This window comes from Macrotis lagotis, chromosome 1 (assembly GCF_037893015.1).
Source record: "Macrotis lagotis isolate mMagLag1 chromosome 1, bilby.v1.9.chrom.fasta, whole genome shotgun sequence".
In the NCBI taxonomy this organism is placed as follows: Eukaryota; Metazoa; Chordata; class Mammalia; order Peramelemorphia; family Peramelidae; genus Macrotis; species Macrotis lagotis.
Genome location: NC_133658.1, coordinates 332,527,496 through 332,543,883, shown reverse-complemented (window position 1 = coordinate 332,543,883; position 16,388 = coordinate 332,527,496). Strand labels below are relative to the sequence as shown.

At 38.8% G+C, this 16,388-nt stretch overlaps 2 protein-coding genes across 10 annotated transcripts in view; one reads left to right on the top strand and one right to left on the bottom strand.

The window, feature by feature from the left end:
• Positions 1 to 3,649: 3,649 nt before the first annotated feature.
• LOC141505673 (protein CutA homolog) overlaps positions 3,650 to 16,388 on the top strand; it is a 77,708-nt gene continuing 64,969 nt past the window's right edge. For all 9 annotated transcript variants that reach the window (XR_012473660.1, XR_012473662.1, XR_012473661.1 and 6 more), the window contains exons 1-4: positions 3,650 to 3,733; positions 6,954 to 7,102; positions 12,758 to 12,817; positions 16,321 to 16,366. Coding sequence is in view for 5 of the 9 variants with exons in the window: in XM_074211709.1 (XP_074067810.1) it covers positions 3,656 to 3,733; positions 6,954 to 7,102; positions 12,758 to 12,817; positions 16,321 to 16,366 (333 nt within the window). In the remaining 4 variants the exon portion in view is untranslated. The remainder of the gene's footprint in view (positions 3,734 to 6,953; positions 7,103 to 12,757; positions 12,818 to 16,320; positions 16,367 to 16,388) is intronic.
• PHF19 (PHD finger protein 19) overlaps positions 13,247 to 16,388 on the bottom strand; it is a 71,338-nt gene continuing 68,196 nt past the window's right edge. Inside the window, exon 15 of the mRNA XM_074211704.1 lies at positions 13,247 to 14,030. Coding sequence (XP_074067805.1) covers positions 13,772 to 14,030 — 259 coding nt within the window. The 3' untranslated portion in view covers positions 13,247 to 13,771. The remainder of the gene's footprint in view (positions 14,031 to 16,388) is intronic.

Genomic DNA, 16,388 nt, shown 5'->3' with positions numbered 1-16,388 from the left:
CCATCTAGCTACCAGCTACTCTTCTTGAGTAGCTTTCCTTCTAATTTCCTTCTACTTTCACACATTATTCTTATTCCTTTTGTGTCCTTTAAAAGTCTAGCCCTTTGCTCATCTCTTTTCTCTCCTCTCTCTAGTCTCTCCTTATCTGCCACCTCCTTTCTTACTGCCTGTAACATGTCCAGATCTCCTCTATCCAAGATAAATTTTTAAAAAAATAACCTTTACTTGATCCTTCCAATCTCTCAATCTGGGAAGGAGGAAAATCTTCTATTATTTTTAAAAAATATACTTTAATGTTATTTTATTTTTTCCAATTACATACAAAAATATAAAATTCATCTTTTTGTAAGCTTTTGAGTTTCATTCTCCCTTCCCTCCTCCCTTCTCATGGCAGCAAGTAATCTGATATAGGCTGTTCATGTACAATTGTATTTAACATATTTTCATGTTAGTCATGTAAAAAAAGAATCAGAACTAAAGGAAAAACCCATGAGAAAGACAAAAAAATATTAAAAAGTTTTTTAAAATAAGTATAATATGCTTTGTTCTGCATTCAGACTCCACAGGTTTTTCTCTTGAGTGTGGATGGCTTTTTCCATCATAAGACTTTTAGAATTGTCCTTGAGCATTGAACTGTTGAGAAGAGCTGAGTCATCCTAATTGATCAACTTATGTGTTGCTGTTCTGCTCATTTCACTTCATGATAATAGCTAGCACTGGTAAAACTCCTGTTACAAGTCAGGCACTTTTCTAAGCACTTTACAAATATTATCTCACAACAACCCTGGGAAGGAGGTGCTATTAATATTCCCATTTTATAGTGGAAGAAACTGAGGCCAACAGAGGTTAAGTGACTGACAAGCTCAGACAGCTAAGATTTGTGAACCTTAAGGGGTTGTTGAATTGAATTGAATTGAATTGAATTGAACTGAAGGTTGAACCTTTGGACTTTGCTTATCTCTTGTAGTAGTAATATAGTAGTAGTAGTAGTAGTAGTAGTAGTAGGTTATAGTTGTAGTATTGTAGTAGTTAGTAGTAATCATTTATATTTCACTTTAAGGAAAATTATCCCATTTGATCCTCACAACAGCCTTGTGAAGAAGGAGCTTATAGGAGCATTTGGTGGGTTTATTATTTTGAAATATTGTTAATTGTGAATTAACTATTGAACTGTAAATTTCTATGAGAGTAAAGGACTACACATTATTTTATCTCTCTTTCTTTCCACCATCCTATTGAGCAAAAAATCCTTGTCCACATTAAGGACTTAATAAATATTTGTTGAAACTTAAAACAATATGAACTAATGGAAAGAGGGAAAGGGTAGATTAGTTTCTCTTTCTCCTCTTCTTTCTTCATAGCTTCCCAGTCCTTTTTGCCTTTCCTACCATCCAATCTATTCTCCAGCTGCCTTTTTTAATCTTCTGTTCCTCCACATCCATTTCATGGATCCTCCTTAAAGTAGGGAGAGTTCCTTCTAAGGTCTCTTCCAGCTTTAAATCTACAATGCTATGATCCCCATGCAGCCTCAGCCAAAGACCGTATTTGATACACTCTGAGTCTTGTCATACTGTTATAAATAAACAGAAATATTTATTTCCAGGAACCTCCTGAAGGTTCTCCCTCCAGGGTCAGGGCTGGACACTCAAATGAAAACTGGGGATCATTAGCTGTGGGTATACATTTATGTGAGCATGTTTGCCTGCAGTGTCCAAAATGGCTTCTAAGGTGAATTGCAAAACTTTATCTATGATCCATGGTGCCAAGCTATATGGGCAAGTTTGCTCACAGGCAAACTTTATCCTTTATGTACCTCAGTTTCTTCATCTTGTAAAAGTCAGGATAATCATACCTGCAATTATTTATTTAGCAACATTATTATGAAGACAAAAGAAGATAATGTGCCTATAATAGAGCCATCTTCCTCTCTTCTTTTATGGATTGAGATCAGAGCTGTCATTTTTTTGTACCACACAGCGACACAGCTAGGGAAAGGAAGGTTGGTTCTAGTCATGTATGACACATTGCTGAGAGACTTGCACTTGAACATGAATATGAGTCTGCTTGTTGACTAGGGATTGGAGAAACTGATATCTTAGTAGATGGACAAAAGGGCAAACTCCAGACCTCTCTCTTCCTTTTGAGCTGTATCTGAGAACTGGGTGGCTGGCCTCCATATGGCTGGCTGCCAGCCCATGTCAACCAAAGTAGATGCCTGTCTTCCATGAGGCAAACCTGAGCCTGCCTCTTTGGGGCTTTCTTTTTGCTGATTTTAGGCAAATATCCAATCTGAAATAATGTTCAGGATTGAACCTGACCTTGTATATTCGAGAGGACAGGAGTTTTATGGAGGGAGAAGGGGGGACATCCTTCACAATTACTGAAGTGCTCCTAGAAAATGCAGTCACTGACAAAAACATAGGCCCAAGTCTGATCACTTTGCCTACTGACATCTCCTGGGAATTTTGGGGACAATACTAGGAGTTTGAACTGTGATAATATTACAAAATACCCTAATCAGTAACTGCAAACTTTTATGTACCTATGACGTTTACTTAACATTCCAGAAGACTGAAACAGTAATTTTAAATTAAGTTGCTGAATCTTATTTTGTTTGTTTTTTTTTTTGAAAGCTCACATTTGTGAGCATCCTTTTGTGGGTAAGAATAAATTCCTTCTCCTATATCTAGTTCATATTGTTCATTTGGTGACCTTTTTACTCCCCTTCTTTGAGGAGACCCTAGAAGTGAGTCCTATCTGTTAAGCTCCAAAGAAACTCATCCTTGAGGTTTCCAGTTGGAGACTTAATGAACAAAAAAATGTTAAGAAAAGTAACTGGTCTCATTTTGGGCCACACTCCTTGAGGCCAAAGCGTGCCCAGATGGCAGACCTAGGCACAGATTGGGGAGTGAGTGCAAGACCCTCAACCCTTATGGGAAAACCCAAGTAGTTCCTCAAGGTTGAAAATGTATTTGCAATTCTCAAAGCACCACATAAATACCAGTTATTATCATTATTTGTGGACCTGCCTTAGAAAGAGGAATACTTGGATTCAAGACTTGCCTCTGACATGTGCTATATGACACAAATAAATCGTACTGAGACAAATTCAAGGTCTCCATTTAACTCTAAGACTAATTTACAGGTGAGTCCATCATCTACTTTGTTCTAGAGAGTTTCCATACCTGAATTTCCTTAAGGGATGATGAAATCACAGACTTGGGTGCTACCCCCCCCCCCAAATGTGCATATTTCTTCAGACTTCTCAGTTTCCTCCTCTGAGTCTGACATTTTCTGTAAAATTCAATTACTGGACTGGATGAATGATCATTAAGGTTTCTTCCAGGTCTAAGTGCTAGGATCCAATTTGCGGATGATTTCCATTCGCAGCTGGACCGTTCCCTGGAGGCCCTCCTGGGGCTGCAGCTTTGAGGGGCAGAAAGCGTGGTGGAGAGAGGAAATCCGCCGTTCGCAGTTGAGGGGAGCCGCCTGGGCCGGGGCAGGTGGAGGAGCCCAGGCGCCCATCCCGGGGTAGCCTTTGGGAGGAGGAGCCACGAGGAGAGCCGGGGAGTGGGGGAGAGTCTTGGCAGCGCTCCAGCTCCCCTGCCCAGCCCAGCCTTGCGGGGAGCCCGGGGGAGCCGGGGCCCGGGCCACCATGGACTGGCTGGCTCAGCGCTTCCCGCCGCTCGCCGCCCAGAGCTGCCTTCGCCCCGGCTGCCTCTCCTGGCTCCTGGTGAGTGCCCGGCCCTGCGGAGGGCTTCCCTGGAAATGGGGGGTCTGGGGCTTCAAAGTCCCGCAGGATCCTAGCGAGCCAGCCCAGTTTGTTCATTTGACGAATGGGGAAACCAAGAGCCAGGGAGGGAAATGAACCTGTTCAAGGTCACACAGGTGGGATCCGACAATTCCGGACCTGTTCCTCTTGACTCCAAATCCAGTCTGTGTGTGTGTGTGTATATATATATATATATATATATATATATATATATATATATATATATATATATATAGTCCAGTCTGTTTCTTTTTTTATATTTATTTTTTTTAGTCCAGTTTGTTTCTTAAAGCACAACCTTTATGGATGTGAAAACTGGGAATGGCCGCCAATACCCCAGAGAAGCAGGTAAAGAGTGGGAATTTGTTCCTCTGCCCTTAGGAGTGAAAACGATACCCACAACCTCCCTTCTACCCACCCAGTCCTCTTCCTCCCTCTCCCCTCACCTTGAGAAAACCAGGAAAAGTGAAAAAAAAAACTGTGAAAAAGGATTCGGAACCGGTGGGGGCTAGGGAGATTAAAACACTACAAATTGTAATGTAATTACAAATCATATTTAAATTAATTTTATTGTATTTATTTTATCTCATGAAAGAGAATTTTTAAAAATGCATATTGGAGCTTTTGATCCCCTCAGAACTGCCCTCCTTCCTGTTATGTTCATCAGGTTTTTTTTTTTATGAAAGTGATTGTGAAGTTGCTTGGGCTACCCTCTCTTCCCTTCCCCCCCCCCACTTCTGATCTTGCTTTGGACTTTATCTCCTTGGAGCACCTCTGAATTCTGAGGGAACTGAGAAAGCCCAGCATGTGCTCTCTAACTTTCTGTCTTTCTGATATTCTGTTCATTTGTCCTTTCTGTCAGGGTGTGTTCCTCTGTGTCTGCTTACCTCTCTCTGGTTTTTTCTCACTTGACAAATGAGAGAAGAAGGTTGGATTAAATGATTTTTCTAAGATCCCTTCACACAGATCTATTATTCTATGTTGTAAGACCCTTTTCAATTCTGACAGTCTATCATTTAGTCATATATAATCATTAAAAAAAACATAGTTTGGACCCTTTTCTTCATGTAGTGGTATCTTATTTTAGAGCAGTTGGAATGCCAAGTCAAAGAAGCAGAGGAGAGGAAAGATGTGGCTATGACAGAGAAAAAACCAGCCTACCATTTAGTCAAACTCAGAAAGTAAAGAAATAAAGACAGCAGTCATGCCTGGCCAGAAGACAGGAGCCAGCCAAAGGCAGAGAGACAGGGAAGTAAGAGAGGGAGAACAGAAATGGATTTGAGTAAGGCCAGGGAAAGAGGGTGGAGATCCAGAGGTGCCCAAAATACTAGAGTTCTTCCAGAGAGCTCTATGAGTGCATAACTGTAAAAATGCAGGGAAGTCTCTCTTCTGAAGATTTTAATGCTTGTTCTCAACATGTATGTGATTCTTAACACCATTTCCTACTAACATAATTGTATTTCCCATTTGTATAATGGGAAAATAGATGTTAAAGGACTTTGAAAAAATTACATACAAATCCAAAGTCCTTTAACTTAGGATCAGAGGATTTAGACTTGGAATAGAGCTTAAAGTTTAACTAATCTTGATTTGCTTTCTGAGTCTCAAAGAAATTAAGTTTGCCTAGGGCTTTATGAATGGTCCATATCAATCAAGCATGAGATCTGAATCCAGGTACTCTAAAACAAATATATTAGTACTCTGATACAGAGTCAGTTCTGAGAACTGGTGGCCACTATTCCATCTGATGTACCTACCATGTATCATGGATATATGTTTTAGAAGTGGGAGTGGGAGTAGAACATAATCTAGTATATTCTTTGGTCAGAAAAAGCTAGTTAGAAATTTGGCTTCAAGAAATCAACTTCACATTTCCATGATAGTAGAGATGTCTGAGGAGGGTTTTAATGGATATAGTGAATGAGACCCTAGAACTAGGGAAGTGATATACCCAGTGTCCTTTGCCCTGGTCAGAACATATCTAAAATTCAGTGCTATCTGGAGGTTGCACATTTTAGGAAAGAGACTTATCAGCTGTGGAGAGTTCAGAGGAGGACACACAGAATATTAAAGGGTCTTGAGAGCATGTCATGTGAGGATGGGTTGAAGGAACTAAGGGTTTACTATGGGAAACAGTAAACTCAGGGCAAAGATAACCATCTTCAAGAATTTGGAACACTTTCAGGTGAAAGAAGGAATTGACTTTTTCTTCTTATTTCCATAGGGCAAAATTAAGAGCAGTGAGTTGATGGAAACTTCAGAGAGACAGATTTAAGTCTGATATGTAAGAAATCCTAACATTTCAAGAAATATTATAGTATAGTGGACTGTAGCTGAGAGCAGCAAGTTTCCCATCACTGTAGGAAATTAAACCAGGACTAAATGACCACACTGGGGAGGATATATTAGAGAGTGTTTTTCTTCAGGCAGAATTTGGACTAGATATTTGTTCTCTGAGAGACCATGTGAGCCTGTAAGCCAGGTAGATATGTGATTGAGATTGAAGAAATCAAGAGAATATCAAGGCAGGTACAGGACCAATGCAGTTATCATAATCTTAAAGTAGGTTAGAGGGTGGAGCAAAAAAAAAAAGGTTCTAATTTCCTTTGAGTATTGATCTTCACATTTGTATCTTACATAGTAGCTTGTTTTGCAACTATTTAGTGTATTTACCCTATAATATGTTTGTATTTTATCCATTTATGAGATTATAAACTCTTTGAAGGCAGGGATCATGTTTTATCCAAACTTTGTATCTCTCTGGTTCTTAGCACAATATTTTATATGTAGGAGATAATGTTTGTCAAATGAATGAAAGGGAAAGCATTTATATCATACCTGCTATGTTCCAGGCACTGTGAGTCACTTTTTAGAAATATTACCTCATTTAGCTCTCATAATCCTGGGAAGTAGGAAATATTACCTCATTTGACTCTCATAATCCAGTTGAAGAAACTGAGGCAGGTAGAAGTTAAGTGGCTTGTCCAACGTCATACAAATAAATGCCTGAGGTCAAATTTGCATACAGGTCTTCTTAACCACAGGCCCAGCTTTCTATCTACTGTACCACTAGTTGCCTCAGTGAATGAATGAATGAATATGGTTCCCCAAAGTTTATGTTTTTCTGAAAGATCAACTAGACATGGGCAGTTTTGACTCATGTTCCCTAATTTTTCTCTAGGTGGCAGTTGCCTTCCTCCTGTCATACCCAATGCTGAGGATCATCAGCCTTCACCTCCACTCAGCAATTACTGGAAGCTACCTCTCTGGAACTCATTCAGTTGCTTTTGTCAACTGCCCCAATGAACAGATTGCCAGAGACATAGCAAGGTAGAGCTATGGGATATAGGGTTTAGGGGTCCAGTTTGTGGGCTGGAAGATGTCAGCGCTACTATATTGCCTCAGGAGTAGGACTCTATTCTCTCTCTAAACTAAAACCACTCAACCCTATACATTTAGGAGTCAAGGGGCTTTGAGTTAATGGACCCTTTGGTCTCTAGGAAAAGAAATGGCCTAAAAGAGAAATAACAATAATAGCTCAGATTTATATAATGAATTAGGTGTGCAAAGCACTTCACACATATTATTCAATTTGTCCTATATTAATATAAAGTACTATTGCTATTTTTATTTAGGCAGTTAGTAATGGTCTTTGAAAGCCTCAGGTGAAATAGTATTATTTATAATCATAATCCCTTGTCTTTTAATAACACTTTCTATTTTCTTTTTCAAAAAAGAATTTACTGGTGTCTCCTGTTTTAACAGCCTTGATTTTACCATCCTTCACACTACATTCTTCACCTTTTCTCTCCCAGAGAGTCATTCCATATAGCAAATACTTTCACTCTATATTTTTGAAATCTCTTTCATCCTTTTTCCCATTTTATCCTAAAAATATCTCTGTGAAATAGGCAAGGGTGGGTACCATTATTCCCATTCTACAAATTAAAACCCAGAACCAAGACCTGCGTCCCCTACCTAACTCTTAATCCAATGCTCTTGGATTAGAAACAACTTTAGTATTGATGTAAGAACAATGATAGTGAAAATAACTCCATTTATATATTTTGAGCAGGAGATAGGGAAATTGGGTCTCAGAGTGGTGAAATGGCCTACTTAATACATAGCTGTTAAGTGTCATTGCCAGGAAACAAACCCAAGTCATTTGAATCTAATAGCATTGTTCTTTGTACTAGACCAGTGAGCCTGATTCTAACTTCTTCCCTTAACACACACACACACACACACACACACACACACACACACAAGTTCATATTTTGAATTTGTTTTTAAAAAATTTTCCAGATTTTTCTACTTCTTGTCAAATGGAAAGAAGTCCTACAATTAGGGTTCATATTCCTTCTGGGTATTTAAAATACTTAATGACTTCTCTACTGTCAGTTTTTCTTTAAGGGATGTGGTGGATAAAAGAGGAAATGTCTGAGGAAAACAAAGGTTCAATGTCCTAAGCATATTGATTTATTAAGTGATGCATGCCAATTGTCTAAAAAATTAGGAGCAGACCTTCCTCACCTTAGAACTAGACTAGAAGACAAGTAGAGACAGACTTTTATAAATTAAAAACAGTTAAGCAAATAGGATCACCTATTTAAAAGGAAATAATACAACATTAGGTAATCTGGTTTCCAATTGTATGAAAGATTAGGGACACTCCAAGATCAGAAGTTAAGAGTGAACAGGTGAAAAAGAGGTATCCCATTCCCCTAAGTGTAAACAATAACTCATTAATCATTATGGGGCCAGTTTTCAGGTAAGACATATGAGTTGCTTGAGATGTATAATTGTAAGAAAACTTACATCAGTCTTTGTTAATCAGTCTTAGTTCCTGGTCAACATAATTTAGATCCTTGGTTGGGTCTCTAAACAGCAGGTAGAATTGGTCCAGCCTCCTAGCCATACAAGGGGTTCAAACCATGAAATAAAGTGTTTTTTTTTCCAATTCCCACAACTGAATAATGTTTTCTCTTTCACTAGACCCATAACTGAACAGAAACTAAGCTAGCTCTATAATTGAGTCAGATTATTGAATCAGTGTACTCCACTCTATTCCTACAATGATCTATTTGGTGTCCTAATTTCCTCAATTCCCTCAAGGTTAATTGAATCAAAATGTTAAAGTTGGGAACATCACATGCTAGAGTAGGAAGTGATCTTAGAGATCATTTCAAACAACCCCAGTCTGAAGCTTGAATTCTCTTTACAAAATTCCCATCAAGTGGCCAGTTACTTTGATGGGGTGGCCCCCTAAGTCCTGAGGTAAGCCATACCACTAAGTTATGGGACCCATTTCTTAGGGTTTTTTAGGGTTTTTTTTTTTTGCAAGGCAAACGGGGTTAAGTGGCTTGCCCAAGGCCACACAGCTAGGTAATTATTAAGTGTCTGAGACTGGATTTGAACCCAGGTACTCCTGACTCCAGGGCTGGTGCTTTATCCACTGCGCCACCTAGCCGCCCCATGGGACCCATTTCTAGAAAATTATCTCATGCCAAACCACTCCCTGAAACTTCCCATTGCTTTGAGTTTTGACCTCTGGGGCCAAGCCCCTGTTTCCTCTTCTATAGTCCAAGATAGCCTTGCACATGTTAAAAAAAAATTGCTACAAAGAGAAGGGTCCCCTCTTTCCTTATTTATGTTCCGACTTTTTTTGCAAAACTCGAAATAGAAAAAAAAATGTACCTCTGACCTTCCTGGAGCTAAATGACCTTTTATGTAAAATTAATGACAGCGGCAGCTAAGAGCAGATTGACTCTACTCATGGCTTCATTTCTTCTTTATTGTGTCATTTTCTTTCTTCAAATTAATATTTAATCCAGAGGGAACATAGGATCAGTGGCACCGTTGGCCTGTAGTACACAGGGAGACTATTCATGCCCTTCTCAGAGGCAAGACATGAATTATTCAGTGTCCACTTCAGCCTAGCCCTGTTCTATGTGTCTCTCCCACTATTCCCCATGGGAACCTGTGTTCTCTAAATCCCAGAAACTTCCAGATACACAGGATGTTCTGGGAGGCAAGGTTAGTGTAACCTATACAGCTATTCCTCTGGGAACAGATTGCTGCCCCCCCCAAACCCCCAAGCATGGGTGGATCAATCAGCTGACCTAAATTCTAGTTTCTCTTCTGCCATTACCTCATTTATTTGACCATGGGTAAATCACTTTCTTTCTCTAGACTTTAGGTTCTTCATTTGTAAAATGAATGGGTTTGATCCAAATGACTTTTACATTCCTTCATGCTCTAAATCTTATTATCCTCTGAGGACAATATTTCAAATCTTTATTGTGCTTTAGGCATCTTGTTCATAACTCTGAAGGTAGTAGGGGAATATTTTATTTTCCCCTTTTTATAGATTAGAAGACTATGAGGATCATAAAGGTTCATTGGTTTCTTTCTTTTTTTTTTTTTTTTGGTTTTTGCAAGGCAAATGGGGTTAAGTGGCTTGCCCAAGGCCAGACAGCTAGGTAATTATTAAGTGTCTGTGAAAGGACTTGAACCCAGGCACTCCTGACTCTAAGGCCAGTGCTTTATCCACTACGCCACCTAGCCGCCCCGGTTCATTGGTTTCTTAAGTTCCCTTCTACTTTTTCATAGATTTGATCCCATAACTTTTTCAAGAAAATATCTGAAGTTATCCAATTGGCAAGCAAGATTTAGTTGGGAGACATTTATAGGATCATAGCTTTGGAACTACAAAAGACCTTAGAGGCTATCAAGTTCAACCTGCTTGTTTTACAAGAAGGGAAACTGAGGCACAGAGAGGTTGAGTCATGCCAAATCACAGGTAGTTAAGATTTCTTCTGGTAACTGAGATGAAGTTAGGCATGGATGAGAACTTTTTCCTCTGGTTTCTGGAGGTCCCACACTACAAGGTCAATCGATTGTAGGGAATAGAAGGCAGAGTCTCAATCCCTTACTACACCCAACTTCCCTGGTAGACAGTCAACAGAGAAAGCACTCTTTTTCCCAAAGACACGAGCTTTGTGTCCTCCTTTGAATAGCCTTCCTACCCCCATCTTGTCTAGGTTTCTGGAACATTTTTCCTAAACTGCAGAAGAATTTACTCCACCTTTAACTTGTCAGTTATTCAGGAAAATATCCTAGTTTTATCCCCTAAGAGTACTGCAAACATGATGACAAGTTATAACCTTCTGTCTTTTCCCTCTCTGTTCTTTTCTGTTGCCTCAAAGCATTAACTTATCTACCAAAGCCAAGTGGTTTTATAACACAGTCTCCAAAGTTCCTTCCTGGGAAAGGGAGTTGATCTTTTTTTCCTTAGGTCCTAATGACTTATACAGGTTGTAGTTACAGTATGTGGTCAGCAAACCTGTTCCATTGGCTGGAAGAGTTTTTGTTTAGTTCTTGGTTTCCTGAGTACAGAAGGAAAGCCTTGGGTACTTCTTACATGACTTATTGATGTGTGTATGTGTGTTTTGAGTTTCGGTACAATAACAACATTCGACATTTTCCCTTAGTTGGTCAGAGGTTTGGGGGATGGCCAATTGTGAGATCTGACCTGGCAAGAGAGCTGAATCATTCAACCTTCCCCCACTTGGTTAGTGAACTGATATACTTTCCAGAGTACATGAGCTGGCAGAAAAATAGGATGTAGAGGTGGCTAGGACCTTAGGGATAATCCACTTAGTCCAGTCCCCTTTTATTTTGCAGATAAGTAAACTAAAGTGTGTGTGTGTGTGTGTGTGTGGGGGGTGACTGGTCAAAAGTCACACGGGCAAATAACTAGTAGAGATGAGAATAAAACAGATTCTATGAAACTAAATTCAACATATTCTCCCTCCAGTCCCCGATCACATCATGTTATGATGCTTTGCTCTCTCTGCCCCATGGTGGGTTAATTTTTTTCCCCTGCTACTCAGTCCTGACTCCTTGATTGCCACCCATTTTTGATGAAGCAATTTGAGATTAATCCCTGGATCCTGGCTGTTTGGAGTGAGTAAATTGTCCAGCAGTTGCTGTAGAAACAAGACTGCCCCATTCACACTCCTTAATACAATTAAAAGGGGATTTTAGTGTTGCCTCTGAGAGGGGAAGAAAGCCAGACCTGTGTTGTTGGTGCTACATTAATAAGGAAAATGCTCAGATTAGTTGCTGCTTGAGGGAGGAGAAAATTGGTCAGTTCTAATAAGAGACTCAGTTAATATAACAGAGAATGTTCCTTCTGTTGGGTTCTCATTTTCAGGTTGACAGGCACCTCAAACTAAGGCTCCCCAGGCAGCAATGTAGCAGGATAGAAAGAGCATTGTCCTTAGAGCTTGTAGTCCTGAAAACCTTGGTTAGAGTTTTGGCTTTGGCACTGTCTAGCTGTGTGATCTTGGGGTAATCTTTATACCTTTCTGAGCCTCAGTATCTGCATCTTTAAAATGGGTCTTCTTGACATTTGTATTGCCAACATGATAACATTCTGTAAAGCTTAAAGCCCTGTTGAATGGGTGTTATAATTCCTCTCCCTGCCTTCCTGGGTTATAGATTTTTATATCCCAGGACATTCTTTAAAGCCTTTAACAACAACCCAAGGAGCAAGCCTTTTCTTAATCTTTTTCAGGAAGTCTTGGGAGAGGAAGAGGTTGTTCTCCTTAGCATTCTTCCTTGGAGCTAAGGGTGCAACAGCTTTAACCAGGTTGCTGATTATTAAATTTTCTTTGGGAGCATTTTTACTTTCAAAATTGGCAAATGCTGTAAATCAGGACTTGGATGATGGTTTTGTTAATCATCTAGATTTAAGAAAGTAATGGGGGAAATGATTATAATGCAACATAAATTAAAAGTATGCCTTTTTTACAGGTTTTTTCCCCTTTTCTTTAGAGAGCTGGTGGTTAAACATTTAACAGCATACTCCTGCCTGGAGCTAAATTTATCCCCAAGAGACCAGTCCACAGGTCAAAGATAGTGGATTTTGGCAAAGAATTGTTTTTTGAATCACTCATTATTTTCCCCTCCTCTTCTCAGGACCATCCTAGATAAGAAGTTGGCTGCCAGTGTGAATATCCTGCCAAGGGCTTCCTCTCTGTGAGTAAGGCTGCTGTCCTTTCAGATTGCCACCTCTGGTATGAGGAAAGGGTTATGCGCAGGGTCAGCATTACATTTTAGCATTATAGTCTCTACATTGTTCAGGTCAGAAACCCTCAAAGAAGCCTAACAGAGGCCCATACAACAATATTAGTGTTATTAATTGATCCTTTTGTAATGGTCTCATTTGCTCTAAATCCTTCAAAAACTCTCAACATCCACAAAATAAAGACAGGACTGAGAGCTGGAAGGCACCTAGAAGGAAATATCTTTGATTTAAGGGAGGGATCTAAACTTTTTTGTATCATTTTCTTTCTTTGGCAGTCAGGTAAAGTCTACTCTTTTAATGCACAAAATCAAGAACATCACATTACAAAAGAATCTATATGTTAGTAGTTATACAAAATATTCTTTTAAGCAACGTAATGGGCCCAAGGTTAAGAATACCTGTTCTATCTATCCCCCTTCATCTGATCTAAATAAAATTGGAGATCAAAAGAGAGGAAGTCTGCAACCTTAGAACTCTGACTCCAAATCCATATAACAAGAGCTACTATAGTTCGTACCACACCATCATTTCTGTAACACTGTTGCTCTTAAAACACCCCATTGCTTGGGCTATGGTAACCATTTGATGTCTCATTGCGTAGTTGAACCAAGAAACAAAACAAAAGGAAATTGAAGTCAATACCATCTCTTGGGAAATTTGAGGAACACTGACCTAGAAATCAGTGGGGCTGGCTCCTTATCACAGGCCTACTGCTAAATGGTTGTCACTGGGCAAATCACTTAACTTCTGAGCAGTCAAAAAATGATGTTGGAGGGAGAAAAGGAAACTGAATGCTGTGTAATTCTAACAACAATGTTCTTGAAGACTCTCTTCCTCCTTTTTCTCTTCTTTCTCCTTGTCCTCTTTCTCATTCTTCTCTTCCTTTTTTCTTTTTTTTCTCTCCCTCATCTTCTCTTCTCTTCCTTTTCCTCCTCATCCTTCTTCTCTACCTTGTTTTCCTTCTCCTCTTTCTTCTCTTTCTTCTCCTCTTTCTTCTCTTCCTTTTTCTCTTTCTCTTCCTTTCTCTTCTTCCCTCCTCTTCTTCCTTCCAGAGATAGGGCCCTATGTGTTTGGAACACAGGGTATACCGTCAGACTCATCTGACATTTGGCTAGTTTGCTGAACTTCTTTTCCTTTAACAAAATTGTGACAAAAGATGGCTCCCTGGGAAGGGAAGAAAGAAAAAATATTTTTAGAAATAAAAATAATATGAAAATGAAATATATCAATAAACATTTTAAAAAATATGACTGCAGGACTAGATGATTTCTAAAGTCCCTTCCCGCTTTAATAATCTTTGAGTTATGACACACCAGGATTCTTGCACACTCCTGGGGAATTGGGTCCCCCCAAACAATGGGCATTTTCTTCCATGGCATTTAAGTACCTCCTTAGACTGGCCAAACATATTTCCTACTACACTTCTATGTGAAACCTCTGATCCATCTAAATTGTCATCATTGTCCTCCCACACATACCACATGGTTAATACTGGAATGCATTCTGGAATACCCTCCTTACTCCCTTCTTGTTCTGCACGGCCCAGTTGAGATCCTTTTTCTATACAGGCTTCCCTTTCCATTACAGTTTTCAGTATTTTTCTTCCACCTCAGAATCTATTACTTTTACTGCTTGAATTATACATTTCACCATTAATCATAATTAGGCAGTTCCTGTATATCATATCCCCAATTGACATAATTTCATTCAAAAGGTATTAATATATTATAACCAAGGGTATGCTGGTAGATGTTTATAATAATTAGTTCTTGTATGGGACAGGAGGCAGTAGAATATACTTTTAAATTTAATCTCCATTATTAATATTTACTGTCATATTCTTAAATCTAGACGATCAACAACAACAAAATCCAAACCCTCATTTTTAGTATTAATTAATTACTGAGGCATAAATGTACACACTGAAAATTTAACAATCTATTCTTGCGAGACTAGTTTAAGCTGGCTCCAGCATATCTTTGGTTTTAACTAAAACTCACTGTTAGGTCATTTGTTTAAGCACATAATTATAACATTGCTCTGTCCTATGAGATTCACATCCCTTTATAACTTCATTTTCTTTTTATCTATATCTTGCTCTTCACATTAATAACCTTATAAAGGGTAGATCTGTACCAACATTGTGCTGAATGTCTTAAGAGACATATATTTCTCATCTAGGATTTAGCACCAGAAGGAATTTTAGAGATCACCTAGATGCACTCCTCTCTTTTTCTTTAAGATGTGGAAATTAAAACCCAGAGAGATTAGCTGACATACCTAAGGTTGCATAAGTAAATAAATAGCCAAGCAAATTTGCGGATTCTAAAATCAATTCTTCTCTTTACACTCTACCATAGAACCCTTTGAGATGATCTACCTTTATCCTATTTCCTATTGAATCTATCCTTGATACTGATGCTGAGTTTGCTGCTTCTGACCATGAACATTTTTTTTTATCAACTTCTTAGTGATACACTTTAGGAAGGATAACATGAACTGGGGGGTAGGAGGGTGAGTTGTAGTTCTTATTTGGTTTTTATTTATAGTTTTTAATTTTATTTTTGTTACAAAGGATAGCTCCTGGGAGGGAAGAAAGGAAAAAAATATTTTTAGAAATAAAAATCATATGAAAATGAAATCTATCAATAAACATTTTAAAAAATATGGCTATTGGCCTAGATGATTTCTAAAGTCCCTTCCTGCTTTAATAATCTGTGAATTATGACACACCAAGATTCTTGCCAAATCTTGGGGAATTGGGTCTCCCAAACAATGGTCATTTTTTCCTGTGGCATTTGAGGGACCTAGGAAACTTTGTTGTATGAAGAGTTACATAGAAAACTAGAATATGTAGCCTGGAGAAGGGAGAGGCGGGGGTGGGGGGTGGGGGTGGGGTGGGGAATAGGATTGTTTGCTTTCAGATACATAAAGGAGTTGTTTAGTGAATAGAGTAGGCTTCCTTATTCTCTATGGTTCCAGAACTAGGTACAATAGGAGGAAGTTACAGGAAGGCAGATTTTAGTTCTTTTAAAGATAGAACTTACTAAAAAAATAGAGCTGTCCAAAAATATAACTGGAATTAATGAGTTCCCTATTGCTGGAAATACCCAAACTTAGGATGAATGAGCACTTGTTATGGATTTTATATAGGGAGTTCCCAAATAGAGAAAAAAAGTTGAGACTAATCTCTTCTAGTCCCTTCTGGCTCAGTATTTTAGTATTTTATATATTACCTCCTATAGTTAGTTCATAGATAGGGTAAGTCCTTGTTCCTTAGAAATCCTTATTAAAGGGGGCAGGGAAAGTTTTAAAATTTTGTTCTTTTCTTAGTTATATTTAACTAGCAGGGAATGAGCTGATGGCATAGGGTTAAGAAATGGCATTTCAAGAGAGCTCTACCTAATCTTAAAATGGAATAATATTTTTTCTGTAATTTTGTTAACTCATCTAGGTACTTTTGGAAGGGAGAGATTGAAGAAACTACTGAAATCCTTTTGGTAAGTGTGAGTACCAGTCCAA